The sequence below is a fragment of the Myotis lucifugus genome, unplaced genomic scaffold (genome assembly GCF_000147115.1).
Source record: "Myotis lucifugus unplaced genomic scaffold, Myoluc2.0 scaffold_116, whole genome shotgun sequence".
NCBI lineage: Eukaryota > Metazoa > Chordata > Mammalia > Chiroptera > Vespertilionidae > Myotis > Myotis lucifugus.
In genome coordinates, this window is record NW_005871164.1 from 2,092,206 (window position 1) to 2,116,856 (window position 24,651).

At 38.7% G+C, this 24,651-nt stretch overlaps 1 protein-coding gene across 1 annotated transcript in view; it reads right to left on the reverse strand.

Moving 5' to 3' along the window:
* The window catches only part of NCKAP5 (NCK associated protein 5), an 859,015-nt gene that overhangs the window by 533,690 nt on the left and 300,674 nt on the right, over nt 1–24,651 (reverse strand). Inside the window, exon 4 of the mRNA XM_023757884.1 lies at nt 16,059–16,132. Within this exon, the coding sequence (XP_023613652.1) occupies nt 16,059–16,132 (74 nt within the window). The remainder of the gene's footprint in view (nt 1–16,058; nt 16,133–24,651) is intronic.

Here is a 24,651-nt window from a genome sequence, read left to right on the forward strand (position 1 = left end):
ATTAAAAAATGGCAGAGGATCTGAATAAACATTTCTCTCAGGAAGACATACAGATGGCCAACAGACATGAAAACATTCTCAACATCACTAATCATTAGGAAAAATGCAAATTAAAACCACAATAAGATATCACTTCACACCTGCCAGAATGACTATCATCAATAAACCAAACAAGTGTTGGCAAGGATGTAGAGAAAGGGGAATCCCCGTGTACTGCTGCTGGGATTGTAAACTGGTTCAGCAACTATAGAACAGTATGGAGTTTCTTCAAATAACTAATAATAGAACTACCATAAGACCCAGCAACTCCACTTCTGGGTATTTATCCGAAGAAAACAAAATCGCTAATTCAAATAGAGATACTAGTATGCTCATCACAACATTATTTACACCAACCTAGGTGTTTATCAAGAGGTAAGTGGATAAAGGAGCCATGGAATATTATTCAGCAATAAAAATCAAAGGAAATCTTGCTATTTGCAACAACATAGAGTGACCTAGAGGGTATTGTGCAAATAATAAGTCAAATACTGTATGATTTCACTTACATGTGAAATCTGAAAAAAACACACACAAAACAAAGGAATGAACAAATCAAACATAAATAGACCCACAGATCCAGAGAACAAGCCAAAGAGGATGCCAAAGGGGAAGTATTTTTTTTTAATTCTAAATAAAGATAAAAGAATCAAGAAAACAAAAATGAATCCACATTCTGTGAGTGTTGTATGTCAGATGCAAAGTGACTTGTGTCTATAAGCTTATAAAAAGTATGCATAAACATGGATTTACTCATTGAACCCTAAAATGTCTAATTGAAGGGGTCACCACCTGAAACCTGTGTGTGTGTTTAGGCCAAATCAAAGTTAACCCTGTTCCACAAAGTAGGGGTTATGTGTATGGAACTTATTACCCAACAAGAAGTGGGAAAAGTTAGAAATACAAATAAATTTTAAAGGGCTTATATAAATTAATGACAGGCCCATCCCAGTTAGTAAGAAAACATGCTACGTTTGGGTCATGTTATGAATGTTTGAAGTTAACATCAAAGAGGCCCAGCTTTGCCAACTCTGCCAAGAGAGAGATGGCCTGGGGCCAGGATGCTCCATGACAATTCTCACTGCCATGTGGGCACGTCTCCATCCACATGCTGCATTTTGGATGCCATGAGAAACTGCTAGGTCTCTGGCTCTGTGCACAGAAGGTGGACCTGAAAGGAGCCAATCTTTGACTACAAATTAATCCAGACCATGATATCTAAGTTTTCTTGTTCCCAACCAGAAACATTCTAACTTTACATGAGGAATCAACTCTTGGAAATCCCATGAGAAAGTTTTTATAAGGATTAATCCACACTTTCTTCTTTGGTTTGCTCAAATGAGAAGCAGGAAACCTTCCAGACATCCTGAACCTCTGACCTTTTTGTGGTTTTCCCATAAATATATGCAAAGGGCCATGCAGCAATTTTTAAAAAAATCTCTTCACACTATATGATAGCATGGCCTTATACTACCCATACATCTAGAGCACTCACATCTCCAACCCACTATAGAATATGCATTGACTTGGACATTCCTTGGGGAAAAAAGATCTCATAGGTTGTCAGAAGCCCACTATCATATATCTCATTTCCAGAGTGCTCTTCTCCAGCCACCCTAACTGACCCCCCAGGCTGTTTTCTGCTGACAAGTGAGTCACTTTTACCTCTAGCTGGATCGCAACTCATACCTCCTCTAGGAAAATACTGGGACATCCATCTGACAACAGCCCAGATAATTAATTTATTATAATGTCTAGCAGCATTTGACAGGAAAAATAATCTCCAATATATTTACTGCAAGACCTTCACCAATGTGACAAAGATGAATGCAAGCTTCCTTCAATCATTTTTCAGCTGTTATCCAAAACTGAAAGTGAAAGTTGAAAGTGATTTTCAGATGTTAACTTTAAAATTATGAGGAGGAAGATAATGGTTCTACTTTAGAACTGACTGAAAGTCGTACTTCTGTAACAATGCTTTAGCATCAAGCCAGAAAAATAAACTTGCCCGCTAATGTAGTAAATGGGCCAGAGATAAGCCTCTCAGAGGTTGGGGGAGGAAGCACCAAGAAGGAGCAGTAGACTGGATTTCCAAAATAAAAGCTCTGAAACTCCTAGCATAATATATTTGAAAAGCGGCATCTTCTTTTGTAAAATGTACATCCCACTGTCACAATAAAGCTGAAATTGGAAAAAAAAATCTAAATGTCAATGATGATGAACATCGGCAAAACCCAGCTTTAACTCCTCTCTTCAGCAGAACATCCAATAGTGCCAGCCAAGTTGGCTGTGCTCTCAGTAAATATTTTCTCAGAAGCTTGGTTTCTTCTAACATTAATCCTTCCCAATATCCCTTAACCTGGGGATGTAAATGTCAAATAATAACTGTCCATTTCACTGATAATCTGAAGCTGGATCCCTTCTTCCTTCTGCAGGCCAGAGTAAGTGTCCAATAAAAGTTCTACCTATGTCAGGAATAACCTAATTCACTTCTAATGATTAATTCTGCTCTGACCTCTTCACCATAAATAAAGCTGTTGGATTGGGAAAAAGATGTGAAACTGGACAAGGCAATTAAAAAAATCATGGAATAAAGGAGAGGTAGGAAAAAGAGAACAGATATTCTAAATTTAAAACACTCCTTGTTCTTTCTTGAAATAATGATTTATATTCCTTGAGTTCACAAGAGAGTAACTGGATATGCATGACATAATGCTGGAATTTTAGCTATTTTGCCTAAAGGTCATTAACAATTAGTACCACTAGGGGAAAAATCATAAAGATAGAATAACAGCCCTCTCTCAAAGGATGACTGAAACTATACTTGTAATCTGGCCATAATAAAGTATATTATTTTTATATTAGAGCCCACGTGTTAAAAGGAAAACTGACAAAGTAGAATAGGTCTAGTAGGTGGCCATTATTAATGGAGTCTGAAAAATAGTTGTCTTTGGAAAAATGGAAGGACCTACATTGCTTCCTTTAGAAAAGTGAAAAAAGCTAAAACTGACTTCAACTATTTAAAAGGGATGGTATACAGAGGAGAGACTGGCCATTAAAAATAGAGCAGTGGCCCAGCTGGTGTGGCTCAGTGGTTGAGTTTGTACCTATGAACTAGGAGGTCATGGTTCAATTCCCAGTCAGGGCACATACCTGGGTTGTAGACTCGATCCCCAGTAGGGGTATGCAGGAGGCAGCAGATCAATGATTCTCTCTCATCATTGATGTTTCTATTTCTCTCTCCCTCTCCTTTCCTCTCTGAAATAAATAAAAAATTAAATAAGAAGAGCAGCATTAGGGCCAGAGAGTGAAAGCCAGATGGTGAGTCATCCGCCATGAGGGGTATCTGGATTCTTCCTCTCCACTGTAACGATCCATTCCATCTGACATCTGGAAGATAGTCATGTTGGTTTTGCTTTGACACTTGTATAGAGTTCACTGTCTCAAGAACACCCTTCTCCACATGAGAGGGTGGTATGTGTACCTTTCTGGTGCCCAGTTGCTTCTCTCAGGTTCAAATGTAGACAACTGGTTTACCAGTTCTTCCTTTATGAATATCCAGGATGGTGCTAATGCCTTTCCACAGGACAACTCATTGCATTTTAAAAACAGTTATCAGGTCTACCTCTTATTTTTCTATTTGTCAAACTAAACATCTCCAATTCCTCCCACCTTTATTAACTTAGTATTCAGTACCTCAGTCCATTTTAGTCACTGGCCCTCCGGACACTTTCTAGTTTGTAATGTCATTAACAGACAGATGACATAAATATGCTTGACACAGCGTTATCAGCAAGAGTTCCACATAGAACTGTTCAGGAAAATCAGTCAATGTCAGCTGAACACCATGTTCACCCTATGCTATCAACATTTTATAGAGAACATACGTGGAAGGCCAGGTGCTGACAATATTTGTAGAGTCAAAATTAAGGTACATGGGATAATTTTGGAGTTTTCACAAGATATAAATCACTATGTGTACATATGTAGTGTAGTCTCAAGTTCGGAAGGGAAGGGAGTGGGCAGAATAGAGCTCAGGTGGGCTGAGGAACCAGGCTACGGATTTGAACATCAGGAGGACCTAAGCTTTACCTTAAAGGGTTGGATAGGCCTGTCTAGAATGGAGACCTGGACAAGGAGGGAGTGTGTTATAGGAATAATGAGTAATAAAAAAGACTAAGGTTGGTAAGGACATTTGTGGCTAAAAATAGAAATATTTAGATTTGTAATTTAACATTTCTAATAGGACTCCTTTATTCTATTATAAACATGCTTGACTTTGCTAAGAAATTTTCAGAACTCAGATCCACACAGGTATCTAACTTGGCAAACTAATCCTTGATAGGACACTACAGGCGCTAAGAGAGGAATGCCAGGACTCTCCTGAGGTGGCAGATCTCATGGGTGATTTTTCTGGGCACCAATTTCCTTTATTTCAAGCATCAGAATTGTAGGCAGACTGGTGAAAGAGGTATTATTGGATAAATGCAACTTGTGGTACATTTTAACTTTTATCATCTTGGTAACAAATGACTCCAAAGGCCAAAATCCTAAATTGTGTGTCTGGTCTGAAGATTCTCTGTTTTTAAGCCTCTGTAACTGACCCCAGTCATATCTTTATTTCCAGAGCAGAGATACAGGAAAATCAATTAGAGAAGATAATGAATAAGTCCAGGTAAATACACATTCTGACTTTTAATTAGCCAGTGAATTCATGAATCTCCAGGGAATACTAAAGAAACATCATAAGACAATGCAATTTCCCTTACTAGGGACCATAACCGCAGAGCTACTTTTTTTTTTTTGATACAATGCAATTGACTTTTATCTTTTCTTTTTTTTTCACTGTGCTGTGCTCATAGCTTCTGTGGAAACTTAAACATTATTCAATAGAACAGTTTCCTGGAAAACCTTTTGAAAGTGGTCACAGACGCTGCCCTGCTCTGGTGCCCTGATCTGCCAGCATGCTGTTTTATTACCTCCAGAAGGTTCAGTGCCAAGACACAGCCCAAGAGTTACAGCTTAAAGAGAACTAGGTTCATAAAAATAATTTTCTGCCTTCTTTCAAGAAGGAAAATTGTCGCTTTCAGCTCTCAGTAATTCCATGTAACTATCACTTCTCTTCTGGCTTCATCACCCAACCTTTCAACTATCCCTTCAAGATGATGGGTAAGAGTCAGGGATTGTTAACTAAAGGGAGGACTGCTGGACTCACTCACTTCTACCCTGTTTCATCGCCAATGGCAAGCAGAGGCCCAGAATGCCTACATGACCTTCACAGGACTACACAGTAAGTAGCAGAATCAGGACCCGAACTCCACATTGCAGAGAATAAGCCAGGAATGTTTTTAACATTTAGCAACAGTACAACACAGTCAGCAAACAATTGGAACAGAGACTCTGATTGTGCTGTGTGCCAACAAAGAGCAGCCTCACCTGGACTAGAATGGATACCAGTAAGACTTTAGGAGATAGAAAGAGCCCCTTTTGATAAGTAGGTTATCTAAAGCACTGAACTAATAAAATCATAATTTACTTTTAGTTGCTGTTCTCTTTTTACACCTTTTAACTTTCCTTTGAACTCCCCCCTGACTTCAAGTGTATGTCAAAATTCTCAAGACCATCTCTGTAAGTATCAACTCTCTAGCCTTTCAGGTTAAGCCCTGATTCGGTTTTTATTTTTTATTTATTTACTTTTGACATTTTATTTATTTATTTTGTTAATCCTCACCCAAGGATATTTTACCATTGATTTTTAAAGAGAGTGGAAAGGAGGGAGAGAGACACAAAGAGAGCAACATCAATGTGAGAGAGATACATTGATTGGTTGCCTCCCGGGCTGAGCCTGCAACCAAGGTATGTGCCCTTGATTAGAATCAAACCCAGGACCCTTCAGTCTGCAGGCCAATGCTCTATCCACTGAGTCAAAACAGGTAGGGCCTGGTTAGGTTTTTAAAGGGAACATGATCTATATGTCTACAATTTTTCTTTAAATCACTTTATCCAAGGTAAAACAACAACAACAACAAAAAACACGTACTAGTTTAGCCTTTGATTTTTAACATGGATTTACTACTTATTTATATTTTTTCACTTATCACAGTCTCTTCTTAATTCCTTTCTTTTAAAATTATGAGATATTCTTTCATTGCTTCTATTGATAAGGCTGTCTGAAGCTCAAGATACAATTGGTAGATAAGTCCAGTAAAATTGGACGCAGAAATCCAAAGCTGTTACTGGTCAGAGCCTTTCCTATGATGTGCAGACTCATCATGCAGACCTGACTTGCCTTAAAACTTCTTTATGATTGACTTTTGAAAGCAGCATAAACAAGTGCAGCGAAGCAAGCATTCTTCCAGGCTTTGCACATCATTAACATCATTTTCATTAAATGTCCCACCTTTAACTTCCTAAGAGTAACTATCTTGAAATTGTGAATCCCATTAGGTATTTGCATGCTGCTGTGGCAAGTCTCTTAGGTACAAAGATGACTATAACATACTTCCAATTGTCTCCATGCTTTCAAGATCCGCAAAGTTTTATTCTGAAGTTTTATGTCTTATGCTAAGCACTACGAGAGATAAGAGGAATGAGAGGAGTTGGCCCTACAGATCAAAGATCTTAAAGGTAGAAGACTTACCCGCATGAGATAATTAGAAAATAAGACAGGGTGGGATTGAGAGCTATGTGTTTAGAACTGATATAGAGGTCAGTGAGGGTAAGAATAGAGCCACTGTTGGGCACATGTTGGGAGTATTTTGCTGAAGTGTCATCCGAATTGGGGAGGGGAGAGGAGGCAAGAACCAGAGCACCACCAAGTCTAAGTGAGTAGACGGATGGTAAAGCTGTTAGCAGTGCAAAGTTGAGAGCTACGGTGGCTTTACTCCCTCTCTCATGCAGACTTTTACATCTGGTGAAAAATCTTGGATTATCTCCATAGAGAGTACATATATAATTCTTCATCAGTGAGTGTTCAGTAGGGGGGAACCCTGAACAGTAAGTAAGTCAGTTTCCAGGAAAGCAAATTACTGAGGGTTTCTATGCCATGAAACCAGCCACAGGTTGCCAACCTCAACCGACCCTGCGACAGAGGGTCACCTTCTTTTTTAAAAAATATTTTTATTGATTTCAGAGAGGAAGGGAGAGGGGGAGGGAGATAGAAACATCAATGATGAGAGAGACTCATTGATTGGTTGCCTCCTGCACACCCCCTACTGGGGATGGATTCTGCAACCCAGGCATATGCCCTGACTGGGAATCGAATCGTCATCCATGGGACGACGCTTAATCCACTGAGCCATCACAGCTGGGCAGTGGGTCACCTTCTTAGAAGTTTTCTCTGCTCTGAGATATCTAACAGGTGCTTTCTACCCACTGCTTTATAGTTTTGCCAACCTATTCCTGATTCTTTGTTTCAGGCACCTTCCCACCCTTACTTCTTTGTGGGATTATTTATGAGGCCTAATTCGTAAGACAGAAGTATACAATCTGCCATAACTAAAGCCTCTGAGGGGGGAAGTCCATTTTAAAGGTCCTCCTCTCAGAGGCCCAAACACCCATCCCCAGAGCTGAGGTGAGGGGTGAAGGGGGGGGGGTCCTAGAACTCCCTCCCAGGCCTCTGAATATGGAAAGTTAAAACAATGGTAGGGAATAAGACAAAAAAATTACTCCTTTTAGCTCCAGAGTTACCTATGTAGAGATATATGTAGAGTTAAATTCTAAAATCAATCCCTTACAGAAAATCACAAGGATTCTCATGCCTAACAAGTTAGTGGGGAGTTTTTTTTTCATTAAAATTAAAATTAAATAGAAGGCCATGGTCAATTACCCAGTTCATTCCTCCTTCCAGAAGGAAAAACATAAAGGCACTCCGTCCTTCCTACTGTGGGTGCACTTCAGCCTGAGCACGCACATCTCCGCTGAGTGGGCCATTTATATGATTGCCTGCTGGAGTTTCCTCCTTTCAACTTAGTAGGGGATATTTGTGATCTTTATTACCCCGAATAAATCTGCAAAATGCCTTTTGCTTGAGGCTCTTTATTTTAATTTCAGATAAATAAATAACATTAGGTTCCTGGCCATCGTATTAAGACAAGCATGGATCTAAAAATAACAAACATTTTTCAAGCCAAATGCTTTCAGATTAAATAGTAGTAGATTTCTCTGGGTGACCCCCAAATCCTATTGATATTGAAATATTTCTGGTACTTTGAGAGTGTTGCTTGAAGAATGTAAACCTGTTTAAACTACAAGTAGAATGACTTTCAAATCATCTATGGAGCCACTTGTACAATATTATTCAACTCAAGTTTCCCTTGGCTGCAGTAAATCCATCTTTAAAGTGGGGCTATTTCCCCAGTTTTATTAGAGGGCAATTTTATATCTTTGTAGGCTAACCTAATGCCTCTATCTATACTGTGGTTTATATATGAATTATAAAGAGCTCCAAACCTGAATATCTCATCATCTTATGTATATATACTAAAAGTCTTCAAGGCAGTTCAAATTCAATCTATTCAATAATCAATTATTCATTTGCCCTCAGTCCTCCAGAGCTGTTCCTACTTGGATTAAACACCAACTTCTTGGGAAAACCTTTGGGCTTTTGAAGGACAGTCTCCGAAAAATGTGTTTTACGGATAAATGCATGTTCATTTTTTTTTCTTCAAACAAGATATGGAGTGAAGAAGACAAAACACAACATGATTTTAAATAGTCTACTATTTACTAGGTTAGGATCTAAGCATACATTCTCTGTTGGATTAGCAGTCCCTTTTAAAAAATATATGGCTGGATGAATTTGTTAAGAAACATGAGAGCGTGTATATAATGTTCCTGTAGAGTTTCAGTCTGGCATTTTTGGTGTCTCCTTGCCCCAGAGGTTCTGGTTTCAAACACCAGGCAACCTCCTATGTAGATCAACAAGCATATGTAATACTTTAAACAATAAAGAATTTAAATTAAAAAAACAAGCATATCAGACAGGTCATGTAAATAAACTCTGATGATCAATCCTAAAGTATAAGGTGAAATATGAACCTGGGTGATCTTGTTCAGTCAATCCAGACACCTACAAGCCCCTTCTGTTGCTGAACAAGTCACCTTAAAGACAGTGATGCCATTCCATCAGGGCCCCGAGATCTGAGAAGCATCCTCAATGCTGCTTTGCTCCTATAAAGTGACACCATCGGTCTATAATAAGTATCCCCACCACTGCCCACGGATGACATAACCGTTGAAGCATGAAGCAATACCCAATCTCCAGAGCCCTGATTTATTCTGCCTGGTGATGGGCAGAGGGCATGACTTAGAGGCAGGACTCTTATCTTGGCAGGGGTCTGGGACTGGCTGCATCTCTGAAACAACCCCTAGTGGGTAACCGAGAAGTGACATTGATGGGTTTCCAGGGTGGCCCTTGTGCTTACACTTGCCCATGAATCTAGCTATGATTTAGAAATGCAGCCCAAGGGTCGAGAGGAGGGGAAGATAATGTAAAGCTTGCTAGCTGAGCCTCCTTTGACCGCAGCGGAGTGAGACAGGGATGCAGAGATGGGAAACCATGTGCTGTTATTGAGCTGGCATAGCGTGAGGTTTTGCTTTCAGAGCTTGTATTGCTGGTGCAGAGCACTGAGCTTGCTCTTTGTTTGCCATACATTCTGGCCCCCAGAGGTAGCCTCTTTTTCCTCTGGAAGGGAATTTGAAAAGCAAATCACAGTCCTTGTTTTATGTGGTGTCCACCATTAAGAATTCATGCAGAGCAATTTTACTTGTTGCCAATTAAGATCTCCCAGTGGAAGTCTATGATTACAGCAAAGGCAACCTGTTTAATACTTGGCGTCTCCTTCTACATAAATTAACCCCATGAGGACAGAGACATGCTAATTCTTAAGATGTCTGGATAATACGATTCTGAGATTCAAGATGCATAGAAGGTAACTCTCCTAGAGGCTCTCGGCTTGACTTCTTGGGGCATACGTGCTTTTTCTTCTTATCTCTGTTTTACAAAGGCAAGATAATTTCTAGATAACGGTAGCAAATAATTTTCTTTTCCTATGGATAGAATAGCATTCAGTGTCTCAGTAAGTAATTTTAATATCACTCAGATTTTATGGAAATTAAGATTAGAGCTGAAATGAACTGTAGGCTGTGGTGCCAAGTATCTATCCCCCGAAATATATAAATATATCAAAATTAGGGAGTACATGAATGAATATTTGGAATGTAGACCATTTTATTTCAATGTTCACTCTACTTAGATAAGCAGTATTTTGAATCATGATGAGAACCAACAAAAAGTTTTTGGCCATTTCGCCCCTCTCTTTCCTTAGAATAAGAATCACACATAAGCCACAAAGAAAAAGTCTATTTTTAAGAATTTTGAATACATTAAAATCAACATTTTATTGTTAGAAGGGATAGGTCTTAGGGAGTCTTAATCTAACCAGGGATCTATGGATGCTTTTTGATAAAGTGTTGTCCTCCCCTTGGTCACGTGGAAACTGTCATTTCTCCCCCTGGAAAGGAGGAGTTCAGTGCATCACCAGGGCAAACATCACTTGTCATCAACAGTTCTTCAGATTATTGGAATTTGGTCTTGAGGCTCTGGCAACCCTTCAAGAAAATGGTGAAGAACTTGGGGTTGGCTTCCCCAGACACCTACTTCCTCCTTTGACCAACAACCCGGACTTCTCACAGCACTAACTGCTTTTTCACTAGTTACCCACCCCAGGACAGTGAAGTAATGGGAAGGAGGGGGTAGAGCCATGTTTATATTTGGCTATCAAACTGGCCAGACCACTGTTTCCCAAAATGTGTTTCCTGGAACCTTAGTCAGAGTAGATAGTTCAAGAAAGATATGACTGAGTTTGTTTTAAGAAGCCAAAATTATATTTTATATTCTGTATTTGATGTATACAGCACATGTTAGCAATATAACTGGCTCTGAAAAGTTCTGCAATTAAAACAATTTTAAAGCTTGGTTTTACCTGGTGTATTTCAAATATGACCACAGAATACCTTTATTGTTTTTAAAACACCTAAAACAGTGACCCTAAAAAGGGTATTAGTATTTCTGGGCATGTGCTTGGAAAAGTGCTTGCATCAGTGATTTAGATCACTGGTTCTCAAAGGGGAGGAGAAGGGATTCTGACCTCTAGAGAACATATGGAAAATGTCTGGGGAATTTCTTTTCTGGTTGTCACAGTGAGGAGGTGTTACTGGCATGTAGTGGGTTGAAGCTGGAAATTATACCAAACATCTTGCAATGGACAGGACAACCCCTCCCTGCCACCGCCCCCCTCCCCCACCCCCTGCCGAGGTAAATAATGTCTTGGCCCCAAATGTCAATAGTGTCTCAACTGAGAAGCCCTAGCCTACACAGAGCCTGTTCCAATGTCACTTTGGTGATCTGGTCTCTGTTGGCTGGCAGTTGCCACTCTGCATTTGCCAGATATTGTCATTTAATTTTGCTCATGCAGAACTACTTTATTTATTTACAGGCTTTTGATAATACTGTCTCTAATTTGAGCTAGGAAAATCTGAAATGAACATTTTGACATTATCTGGCTGGGTTACTGGCAAACTGATAGGTATTTCTGTCATATTAGTCATTTCTACTCATATTCTTGAGGATTTCTGTGATATATATATTTTAGAGGCCTAGTGCATGAATTTGTGCACCAGTGGGTTCCCTCAGCCTGGCCTGCAGGATAGGGCTGAAACTGGCTCTCCGACATCCCTTGGGGGGTTCCGGGTTGCGAGAGGGTGCAGGCCAGGCCGAGGGACCCCACTGGTGCACAATCAGGGCCAGGGAGGGATGCGGGAGGTTGTCCAGCAAGGGAGGGACCGTGGGAGGGCTCCAGGACGTGTCTGGCCCATCTCACTCAGTCCTGATAGGCCGGACCCCAGCAGCAAGCTAACCTACCAGTCGAAGCATCTGCCCCCTGGTGGTCAGTGCATGTCATAGCGACTGGTCGACCGGTCAACTGTCTGCCCCCTGGTGATCAATGCACATCATAGTAAGTGTTGAGCAGCCTTAGCATATTATTAGCACACTAGAAGCCCATTGCACAAAGATTCGCGCAATAGGCCTTCCTTCCCCTGACTATTGGCACTGGTTTTCCTCTGGCACCCAGGACCCAAGTCTTTGGTCCGGCTGCAGAGAGACTTGGCTTCTCCACTGCGGCTGCAGCGGAGAAGCCAAACCTCTTCAGTCTTCAGTCTTCACTCTGGCTGGAGCCTTCAGTCTTTGCTCCACGCCTACATATGCAAATGAACCGCCATCTTTGTTGGGTTAATTTGCATAGTTGATCTGATTGGCTGGTGGGTATAGTGGAGTGACACCAATTTGCATGTTTCTCTTTTATTAGTGTAGATTACACTTTGATTGGGTGAACGGATGACCAGACGACCGGACACTTAGCATATTAGGTTTTTATTATACAGGATATATATAATACAGGTTGATCATGCTACATTATTCAAGTATTATAGAAAAATGAGATGCTACATGTCTGACATATTATATAAATGTAAAACTAAACATTATGTTTCATATGGTCTCAGGGCTCTGTAATCTTAAATATTAGCTATATTGATACCTTTCTTTTACAGATATGGAAACTCAGTCTCAGATGTCACCTGACAGCTAGTTTGGCAGGCGAGGACAAGAGTCCCAATCTCGCAAACCTCCAGTCCAGTCCTCTTTGCATTGTTATAGTATCATGCTATTTCCATTTTTATACATAATTTCACTTACAAGACTTGAGTCATTAACACCATAAATATTCATGAATTTGATTGGTATTTTCCAACTGTTTGTTCTACACTCTCAATTTGAGGATGCAAATGGATAAAGGTTTCTTTCAAATTTAGGAGAAAGACATTCTCAGCAACTGTTTTATTATAATCTTTATCAGTCACTGATATATTTAGTCAAATCAGAAATAGTAACAGATGATATAAAATCATTAAGTGCAAATGAGCGTTTCCTTCTAATCTTGACTTTCCACAGCAAAACAAATAAACATGCAGAAATATATTGTCACATTTCAACATCAACTAGTAAACAAGGGGCCATGGATTGTATCCTTTTCATCATCAAGCAGGAAGGGGCAGAGCACATCAAACACACCCAGACTCCAGCTCAAATCTTAGACTGAGTTCTAGATTCTGACTCTGCCCTGTTATTCAGATGAATTCACACAAGTTTTCTATTGGTGTCAAAACAGACAGTTGAGCTAAATGACTCCTCATGGCCAGACAGCTATCTTTGGACTCCACAAATTCTTTATCATTTGAAAACCCAGAGATAGTTAGTAGGTCTATTTCAGTAGAATACTAAGCAGGACCCCAAAATAACTAGTTATCTTGAGAGTATGATTACAACAATGTATTTGTGTCACAGCAACTGGTTATGCTATGAGAAATGACTAAAAACTAAGAAAGACAAGTAGCCCCCTCCACAAAAAAATAAGGAAAGGCTTTTAAGCCATGTACCCAAATCTTCTACCATTTGTCTAAATTCTTTAATCGTTTAGCAAGTGTCAATAACAGCAAATGTATCTAATGTGATTTTGACCAATCCTCAAAGATTGTGGCCATAAATTAATGCTGACCATCATTACTGTTGGAAGAACTAAATATTCAGAATTTGTCCTTTCTTTTAAGTTCTACCTTAGCTCAAGTATAAATGGAAAGTGAACAATTAAAATCAGGAGCAATGAAAAGTGGCCTCCTTCATGAAAACTGAACCAGGAATAAATCAAAGACATAATGAAGTCAGAGAAAAAGTTTTATATTGAGTTATGGGGACATTTGTTCAACTTCAGACATTCCAGTTGTGTTTGTGTACATCACATGCTGTTCCCATGATCCTCTGCACACCAAAGAGTCTACCCAAACTCAAGAAAGCAGTTTAAAAATTTAATCACAACCTGAAAGAATTTCCCACACGGCTCACTGCCATTCACATATTCTTCACCAAAAACAATTCAGCTATGGTTGCAGTTATGACACTGTAATCATATCATAAAGCCTCTTACTTTAAGTAAGTCCAGATCTATTTGCAAAATATGATCAAGTATAATTTCATGATTCAATAAATAGTATATAAATCTGCTATTACTGGTTTTCATTTTCTTTTCAATACTACCCATTTCCATTTTCTCACTGGCAGTTAGTCTGACTATTCAAATGCCATTATTGCCCTTTATTGTTATTCAAATGCCATTTTATTAGATCCTCTGCCACTATATATAAGGCTGGGCTTCTTCACCAGCAATAATTCCATTTCTGAAAAAAATGGAAGTGACTGCACACAAAATTCTGAGCTCTTACTTTATGTTAGTTTAAATCTGTGCCTGAAATGGGATTTTAACTTAATCATGTTGGAGAAGACCAGAAAGGTTTTATTAGCTACCTTGAGAAAGCAGGAAAATATTCTTTCCATGCAGGTATTGGGTTCAAAAACCCATAAAATCATTACCCCTTCCCAATGATGTGTATAAGACACACTCACTGACCAAATTAAACTCTAAATTTCCTTTGTCATAGGGCATTCATCATTTTTATGTATTTTTCTCTTGGAAAATAACAAAATGTTCAAGTAGTTGAAAGAAAGTGCTACAATTCAGTGAAATAACCTTTTAAATATACTTTGTAGTAGATCTATGGAAAATGAAATTTAAAAGGCACACAACCATAAATGCATTATTGCATTATTGTTGTTAATTTTATTAATACAATACACTGGCTCACAAAAGAAAACTATATCAACACCAGGTTATAGCTCTCAAACACAAATCTGGCAACTATTGCATCAAGTTACAGAAAATTAACTGACGTGCCTGTTAGTGGCAAGCAAACTTAAAAATTATACACTTCTGTTGTATCCTGCCAGCAACTTTTGTGTATAGAAATAGAATACTTTCACTATAACCATAGATCTGTTCTTTAGTAGGAAAACTAATATATGAGCAGGACAAATGAAAGTGTCAGACACTTTACCCAAGAACTAGAATTCTTCAGGAAGAAGAATGCCAAGGTTATTGGGATTTGTTACAGGATGCAAAAAGAAGGGGCAGCATAGCCTGATGCAGAGACCAATGATGATGGATTTGGATGAGGTGGGATAAAAGAGCCACAGTGTTAGCAAATATTTACCTGCCATCTCTGTGAACAGAGAGAATGCTCTGCTCCCTGCCTCGAGGAGATAAGAAGTAGAGGACGTTAGGGGCATACTGACCATTGGGAGACAAAGCTAATTATGTGAAACAATTCCAGTGCAATGTGAGGCATCATATAAATGAGCACTAGTGTGTTTATTCCAGACAACAAGAGCTATAGAAATTTAGAAAAAGGAATTCAAATTCCATAGCAGCACCTGTGAAGAGCATAACTGAATGGATCCCAAAAGTCTAGATAATAATATCACAAACATCCTTAGCCAGTCTCAATTCCCAAGAGGCCCCAGGGAATGAATGAATTGAAAATATGACTTCTATGATACTGATCACTTTCCAACTTACCTACACAAATATTGTCACATAACTTTCCTTACTTCCATTTATAACAAAAACATTGGGATCTATACAACAGCATTCTCAAAATGTTTCCTTTTAATATAAAGAGAAGCAGGAATCTTAAGTAGCATCCTACCTTTTAATTACAGAAAACCCTAAATAATCTTTAAGCAAGCAAGTATCAGAAACTTTGGGCTCCAATATAAGGTTGCCAGATGGCCTTAAACAAATTAATTAATTGACCTTGAGCAGTATCTGTCCAAATTTCTACCATCCTTCCAGCTCTGAGCAGATCCTTGACTCAAAGACAACTTTTGGCACTGCTGCTTTACTTTAGTTAGAGAAATAGAATTTTCTAGGTTGCCTCTGGTGATATTTGTCCCCAATGATGCTTTTGGCACCAAATGGAACAAGAAACAGTTTTCCAATTCCCTGCCTCCAGGATCAAGATCAAAGCTATAGAGGCTGCTATAAGTTGAGGACATGGGCTTAACTCACCTCCAGAGACTTCTGTGTTTCTCCTCGAGTTGAGTTAGCAGATGCTCAATGTATTTATTGGAGTCCATGTATTCCTGCACATACAGACACACAAAGACAAATAAATCCTCATTATAATAGTCACCAGAATTCTAAGACAAGCTTTATCTCTACAAGGAAGATTTTTTGACAGGAAAGCTTTATCTCTACAAGGAAGATTTTTGACAAGTTAATCCCTTGGACTCTAGTAGTCAATGACTTACATGCAGTTATTTGGGGATGAATAATATTTTTCCATAGCCTGGGATCGTTCTATAAACAAGCACTGGAGAGAAATGGACTTCTACTGAGTCAGCCTAAAACTTCTCCGATTCACAGAAAAAAGATAAACTTCATATTTATCTAAACTGAGATCTGTGTTCTGCTGTATAAACATTAAGTGAGCTAATGTTGCTGCTGGCCTTATAAGAATAATAAGACAGACAATACAGGCCTTAATTGCATTGGTCTTACAAGAGTCACTTCCTAGCAACAACACTATTTTTGGACTACTTAGAATGCTTTATATAGTCACTGCCCATATTCAGTGGACACACCATTTCCATTGATGAAAGACATCTCCCTTCTTCATCTCCTTATAGAAACAAGACAATGTAGTTTACTTTTGTTTTCTTTGACTCTTAGAAAATAAATCTTTGGCTTCTAAGAAGACATGAAGGCAAATCATATCTTGTGTTTTAGAAATGTGGGTAAACTTATGTTCATAAATACAACCATATATTCAAGAAATATTTCTGAAGAATGAGGAATTCTTTTGTCACATATGACGGATTCATAAAAATTCAAAGTTTATTAAATCTGATTTTTTTAAAAAAATTGATTTCTGAATAAGAATGTGAGGTTCGAATGTAGTAGTTTCCATTGTTAACTGTGGAACAAAATACAATGTATAAAGCTTGGTGATTCTTTCATCCTGAATCTGACACCTTTGATTTCTAGCAGAAAGTCTAGCCTGTAGGCCATGTGTCTGTGTAACAAATGCCTTAGATGAAATAGTGTACAATGGTTTCAGTGCTAAGTCACCCATGAACGTTACCATTTCATTTCTTATAGATTTTAGATAAACTGGGAACTTTGATTAATATTCATACTTTTCTTTCTGAAATACAAGTTTATTTATTTTGATTAAATGCTATACATAATCTATTGCCCCCGTAGGGAGGGCATGTGAAAGAAACACAGTAAGGATTGACCTAATACCACCGAAAGGGCCCTGCTCCACGTTTCTGGACCTGGATCTACCCAGGTAGCTTTTGAGAAGCCTTCTTACCTTTCTACATTATTTCAGTGAGAGTTGAGAGCATACTAAGTCCATATCTAGCTAAAAACTGTTATGATTATATAACACTATTATCCTATTGCAGATGATTAGCTAAAGAGTTTAATTCTTATGAAATAATATCAATTTTCACCTGGATGATGTGGCACAGTGGTTGAGAATCAACCTGTGAACCAAGTCACTGGTTCGTTTCCCGGTCAAGGGGACATGCCCAGGTTTCGGCTCAATCCCCACTAGGGGTGTACAGGAGGCAGCCACTCAATGTTTCTCTCTCATTGATGTTTCTATCTCTCTATCCCTCTTCCTTCTTCTCTCTCTAAAATCAATAAAAACATTTAAAAATAATCATTTTCAAGTTATTTAAACAAGACCATTGGGAATGCCAAAACCAAAGCAAAAATCTATTACTGCAGGAAATTGTAATACAGTGGGGCCTTGACTTACGAGTTTAATTCGTTCTGAGACCAAGCTCGTCAAGGAGCTAGTTAAGGAGCTCTTTAACTCAAATTACTCTGTCAACTCAATGCAAAAAAATCGGCGGAGAGACAGCTGGTATCTCAAAAAACTCCTTAGTCGGGACACTCATAAGTCAAGGCCCCACTGTAGTTTGTGATTACGCTAGTAAGTCAAAGTTTAAATAAAAAACTTAGAGTACTCAAAATTATCACAGATATTTTCAAATACATTTAATTGAAAAAATTTGAAAGGCACTATTTTCAAGTAGAAACAAATATATACGTTTCAAAATCATTCATCCAATTTTCATTCAATTGTTTTTTCCACATCGGTTAGAGCAGAACTTGACATATATGATCAGTAAATACAGTAATATCCAAGAGGCAGGAGGTTCCTGCTCTCAGAGAGCTTACAATCTGTAGGGAGAGATCTGAGAAATAAGTGAACAGGTTGATTCCAGATTGGTTACATGCTATGACAGAAATAACAGGTGACAGGGGAAGAACAGCTTCCATATAAACAGTAGTCAGGAAAAGACTGAGCAAATGCTATGTGAACTAGGACCTGGGAGAGAAGGAGGAGGCAAGCATATAGAGAGAGGGGAAGAGGAAAGAGAAGACTGCAGACTAAGGAAACAGCATATGCAAAAGTCTCCAAAGTGTGGTATCTAAGGAACAAAAAGGAAGCCAGTGGGGCTGGGGCAGAGAGCCTGGGGTATGTGGTCTAAAATAAAGTTGTAGAGATAGGCAGGGGCCAAATCATGTGCAAGCTCTGGAAAACAGTTTGGATTAAAATCAATTGATTTGTTAATTTGCTCATATTGCTTAGCTCAGTCAGAGCTTGAAGGGGAAAGGTGTAGTGCTTACAAATACGATCTTTGGATCAAAGACATTTCAGTTCAAATCCTGGTTTGGGTTTTTTGCTAGCTATGTTCCCTCAGGCAAGTTATTTAATCACTCTAAGCCTTATTTTCTTCAGCTTCAGAGGGATAAATAATACTTATTTTAGAGGTGTTGTAAGGATTAAATAAAATAGCTTGAGCAAGCATATATCATAGTTTCTGCCAGGCGGTGAGCATAGCATTTTTCATAATATATCACACACCAGAGATTAATAGTAACAATAGTTTTTCAACCATTAAATGTAAGCATAGCTGGATTCTGGTTTAAAAGCGACTTCAAGCAACAATACTGGCTGTTTCCATTTAACAGAGCTTCACCCAATTTCCCATAAAAATAACTATGATGACAAGGCTTAAACCATGTAACAATGGGAAATAAGAATTATGAATTCTCCATCTTTCTATCTTTATTTTCCTCCACTCTTACTTCTAACATCCAATATATTTTAATTGAGTATTTATTTGGCTATTGTCTGTACTTCACCAACTCCTCCCCAAAGTATTTCCTTCTCCCTCTCCAACTGAAATGGATTGAGAGGAAAAATATATGGTACTTACATGTGCTTTGGGTTAAATGAAGTCATTTTTTTCCTACCTAGAAAACTTAAGCAGTATGCTCACACTTCATCATCTGGCCCCTGAATTAGAGAAGTTCGTTAACTAATGAGAAATCCCTACCATTCTGTAAGTAAAATTTGGGTTATTCTATTGTGAACCACCTTATCCATCCATTTGAAGATTAACTCAAACAAAACATGAAGGGTGATGGCAGTGGTACAGCAGAACTACAGCCACAGCAAATTCAATGTTGTAGTTACAGTACCTATAGCAAGAACTTGAGTGTAAAGTGCAATGCTGGTGGTTATTTATTACACAGGGACTCACTATTCCAGAGTAACAAAGCACAGGCAGGAGGAAAGGGTCTGGCCAGATTCCATCGCAGGGAAACAGAGCTCCGAAATTGCCTGAAAGACACTGGCTAACGGGCAGCTTGGAGGAAAGATTTCTACAATGCAGTTGGACAGAGAGAGGAATCCACACTATCTATTGGTGATCCCAAGGCCTGGAAGAATCATTTCAGAATGAGTCAACTGACTCATACCACACAAAGTACCGGAGCACAAGAAAACAAAAACATCTCCCTCACTCACAGGAGAGGGTGTTACTCAGAGCTTTGACATGTTTAGTGGTAGCTGGGAAGATCTGGTCCCTGAAATGTGTAGAAAGGCTTAACAAATGCTGAAGTAATAAATAGCAGAATTAAATTTTATAAAACAACAGGGTAAGTTGTAAAGATGATAAAGTAAGGAAGTGAGTAAGCTAAGATTTCAAAGAAATATAAACTGCAACAGCAGAACTGAAAATTTGTTGATCCTTACATTGTGATTTTACTCTGGGGAGAATCTCCCCACCATGAAATGGTGCTTCGGAGAAGAGCGAGCAATTGATTGGGTGTGTTGGCACTAAACTTGTTACACTGATGAAGTCTACTTTTCAGTCTCATCTATATATATATATAAGCCAAAGCAACCATTACGACTAGATGACCGGATGACCAGACGGTAGCTATGATGCGCACTGACCACCAGGGGGCAGATGCTCAATGCAGGAGCTGCCCCTTGGTGGTCAGTGCACTCCCGCACCCAACCTCCTGTGGCTAGCCAACTTCCCGCGCCCCCTGTGTCCTCCCTGACTGGCTGGGTGGTCAGTGTGCTACCACAGCCAACCTCCCATGGCCCAACCTCCCGCAGTCCCTTCCCCCGGCCAGCTGGCCCTGATCGGCCCCGATTGGCCCGGATTGCCTGCCAGGCTGAGGGTCCCCACCTGTGCACGAATTCGTGCACCAGGCCTCTAGTCTCGAGATAAATCAAATCTCCCAACCCAGGCCCAGTACTTAAATACTCACTAACCCTTCTGGCACTTCTATGGTATGATCAGTTAGTATATGGATAATTCAGTTAGCGAAGACTAAAACTGCTGTCACCTAGAAGGAAAACATATAACCATATCCCCATTTTCCTTGTTGTCAGTGTTCACTCTTTATAACACATTATCTGTGAAGACTGTCGATTCAGCAAGCCTTATGTCACCCAGCAGGCACTTCCCATGTCACTTAGCACTAAGACCCTACTGAGGATAGTTATTATTGTTGAACATTCTATTCTAATAATATAAGAGAACTGGCAATGAAAACATATACACAGTCCTGTGAAGGACAAACAATCTAAGTAAATTAAGTAAAGGACAAAGATGAACATGAATAGAGACATGATGGATAATTATGCAGAAAATGTAGTTTGACTAACAATTATAGCTTTTGAGTATTTGACAAGATTTGGAATATGTATACACAATAATCAAAGGAATAATTAAAGCAACATTTCTGAGTAAGAGAGAGAGAGAGAGAGAGAGAGAGAGAGAGAGAGAGGGAGACTTGATTATGTATATGAAAGAGCCTAAGCACATTCTAGGAAAACTATCTACACATCACTGGGACAAGAGCTGGATAACAATCCTTGGGAAAAACACTGCAAGTATCCAAACAGACAAAGGGGTTTCCTACTAAGGAGCTAATATGGCTGGCTCCATGGCTTCTGGCCACCCAGATGTCCATTGACATGAGATACACAGACAGACCTTTGAGTCTTAATTCATAAATATCCCTAATCAAGTAGCTGCTGTATAACAATGGAACAGAAAGCTTTCCTCAGATATTTACAGATTCAGAATATAAAGCATCTATTTTAATTAAAAACTAAAATATATATGTGTATGTACATATATTTTAAACTTAAAGGTATATGTATATCCACATATATACTGAATTTTCAAGAGATAAATAAAATATATGTCATTTATATATGCATATGTGTGTGCATGTGTATGTACACACATACCATACCAGAGTGATGGATTTTAAAAATATGAAATTTATAATATAAAAGGAAGATTCAAAAGAATTGAAGCAAATTTTATATCTAAAGATGTAAATATGATTATACAATTAAACAAACATAAAAATCCCAGGAGAAAGATGCAGAGTACACATTCTGTGTTTTTGTGGTGGACAGAGGGAGGAGGAAGAGAAATAGAACCAGGGGGATGCAAAGACCCATTTGTACAAGGGACCGAAGTTATTTTCTACACTTGACTTGCTAATCAGTAAGCTTAACTACAAGTGTGTGTTTTGCTTACATATGTAAGAGTTGGGGAAAGTAATTTGGTAATTTATGTTATGAAATTTAAAATATCTATAGCACCTTTTATCCAGAAATCCCATGTCTAGGAGTCATCTGAATAGATAATGAAATTTTAAAATTTATGACAACATGAAAAAAATGGGAATTCTTAGCTTCCAAAAATAGAGGAATGATTAAAAGAAAGCATGCTTTATCAATCTGAAGAATTATAAAATTCCTTAAATTGGAAAAGACCATGTAATAAAATGGAATACAGAGCAAATTGTAACATGAAAATAGGATGCAAAATTGCACAATCCTTTTTATCACAATTTTGAAAATATATATAAAGATTAGAAGAAAAGAAAGCAAACATTATGGTAATATTAGGGGGTATTTAATTTCTTCAGAATACTTTTCTCTTTCTATAATTTTAAAATAATATATGCTCACTATACAATTTTAAAAATTGATTATTTAGAAAAATACAGCCCCAGAAAATACCATCCACAAAGATTTTATTATAATTACATTTTAGACAGCAAGATGTAAACTACCACAATGAAACAGAGTTCTTTATATTATTGTAAAGGTAAGATGAATTGAAACAATTCAGCCCTACTTTTTCTAACTTGCCCTTGTCAGTGTTTTGCTAAAACATTTCACCCAAGTTAGGATTGAGGAGGAACACCAATTTACACCATGACATGTAAGATGTTTTAAATTTTTTTAGGAAGGTACAACATTAAAAAGACATCTGTTCCTTGGCTAAAACTTATGCAAATTAGAATAATCTTGAAAATCTATTTCAGGAAATGTGCCTTTCACTCTTTAATGCGTGTTTCAAGTGATTAGGATGAAACAATTAAAGTGTTTAGAGGTTTATAAGTATGCTGAACCTTGCATATCCGTGTAACATAAGCCTATTTAATGCAAACTTTCTATTGTCTGATCTGGGTCAGTTCTAAGCAAGCCCTATTATAAATGAATTCTAATGATATGAGAATTTCATGTATCATTCGTTTTAAGTAGAGTTTAAAATACTATAATACTAAATCAAAGCTTGCAGAGATCTAAAATCCCTCCAAATACTCTTCAGGTTATAATCAGTGTAATTTAGGGCAGAACCTGTTTAACCCTATCAGCACTCTTGTAACTACTGATGTAGGGTTCCCAATTCACCTTTAGGCAAAGCAGCTCAGGCCAGGAGACCAGGAGGCCAGCTGTTCAAACCTATAGGACTCTCATACCTACGGGAATTTCCACAGTCAGGAAATGACTACCACAAGAAGTGATGCTTCCCTCAAAAATTATTCTGTCACCTTAATAAGAAGGTACACCTGCACGGTGAATGTAAAAGACTAAAACATGCCCATGTTTGAAATTACATAGCAAGGTAATACATGGGTGCCTCATTCTTGACTGGCATCTGATCCAACATAAATTCCTCCAATGATACATGTTAAACAAAACAAACAAATCAATTCAGGAACACCAGCCTTAACAGCTTGATCTCAGTGCTACCATCTTTCCTTTAGCCATCTCTAATTCCTCTTCCCCACGCACTCTTGACACAACTGAACCTGACTCCCACTGCAGACGCTTCAGTGGAACGGCTCCATTGCAGCCACCACAGACTCCACAAGCCTCAGGAGTGGCTTCCTCCATCTCTCATGAACAGTTCCTGCAGAACTTGACATTGTAAATCGCACTCATTCCCTCTCTGGTATTCTCTGCAAGTGTTTCCTGCCTCCTTCTATCACTCTGGGACTACTGTCTATTTCCTTCCTCCTTCTTCCAGCCACTTTGTATCAAGAGTAAGGTTCAACCCTAGGTGCTCCTTCATTTTCTATGGGAAAATCCAGTAGACTACAGGGTCGTCAACAATTACCAAATATCCAGAGCCTTCCAAATACGTATCCCCACACCAAACCACCCTCTTGTGGCCCAATCCTGTGTAGCTGGCTATGTACCAAACAGGTCCCTTTGGATGTGCCACAACTCTTCAAAGCACCTTACTTCATTTTTGTATCTTCCAAACCTGCCTAGAAGAGCACTTAGAACATCACCAGGACTCAACAAAGGTATGTGAAATACATGAAGTAATTAGTTCATTAGCTGGATGTAATCTGCCTCTTAACAAGAGAATCTGAAAATATAAAGCTATCAGTCTGGTCTTCTAGTAATACTTTTTAAATTATATATATATTTTTAATTGATTTCAGAGAGGAAGGGAGAAGGAGAGGAGATAGAAACTTCAATGGTGAGAGAGAATCATTGATCGGCTGCCTCCTGCATGCCCCCAACTAGGGATTGAGCCTGCAACCCAGTCATGTGCCCTTGACCAGAATCGAACCCAGGACCATTCACTCCACTGGCCAACACTCTATCCACCAAGTCAAACCAGCTAGGGCAGTACTACTTTTTAATTGAAAAGGTTATAATGGTCATAGACACTTTAGGCAGTTTTCACCCTGCCCTTACAGTAGACTCTATATGGGTAAAATAGAGACTAGCGGCAGAATGAACCCATCACCCTCACTTAGGGGGATGTGGCTATACACAAAGCCACAACACAAAGCCGGGAATAAACTCCCAAAATCATTCTAATTGTATAATCAATATATGCTTGCCTTTGGTTTTGTTTTGATTCCTCTGGCTCAGCAAGGACAAGGGCAGAAGTTAAATGGTAGTCTCATATTCAGCGCTCTATTCTAACAAATGGAATCAATCCTAACA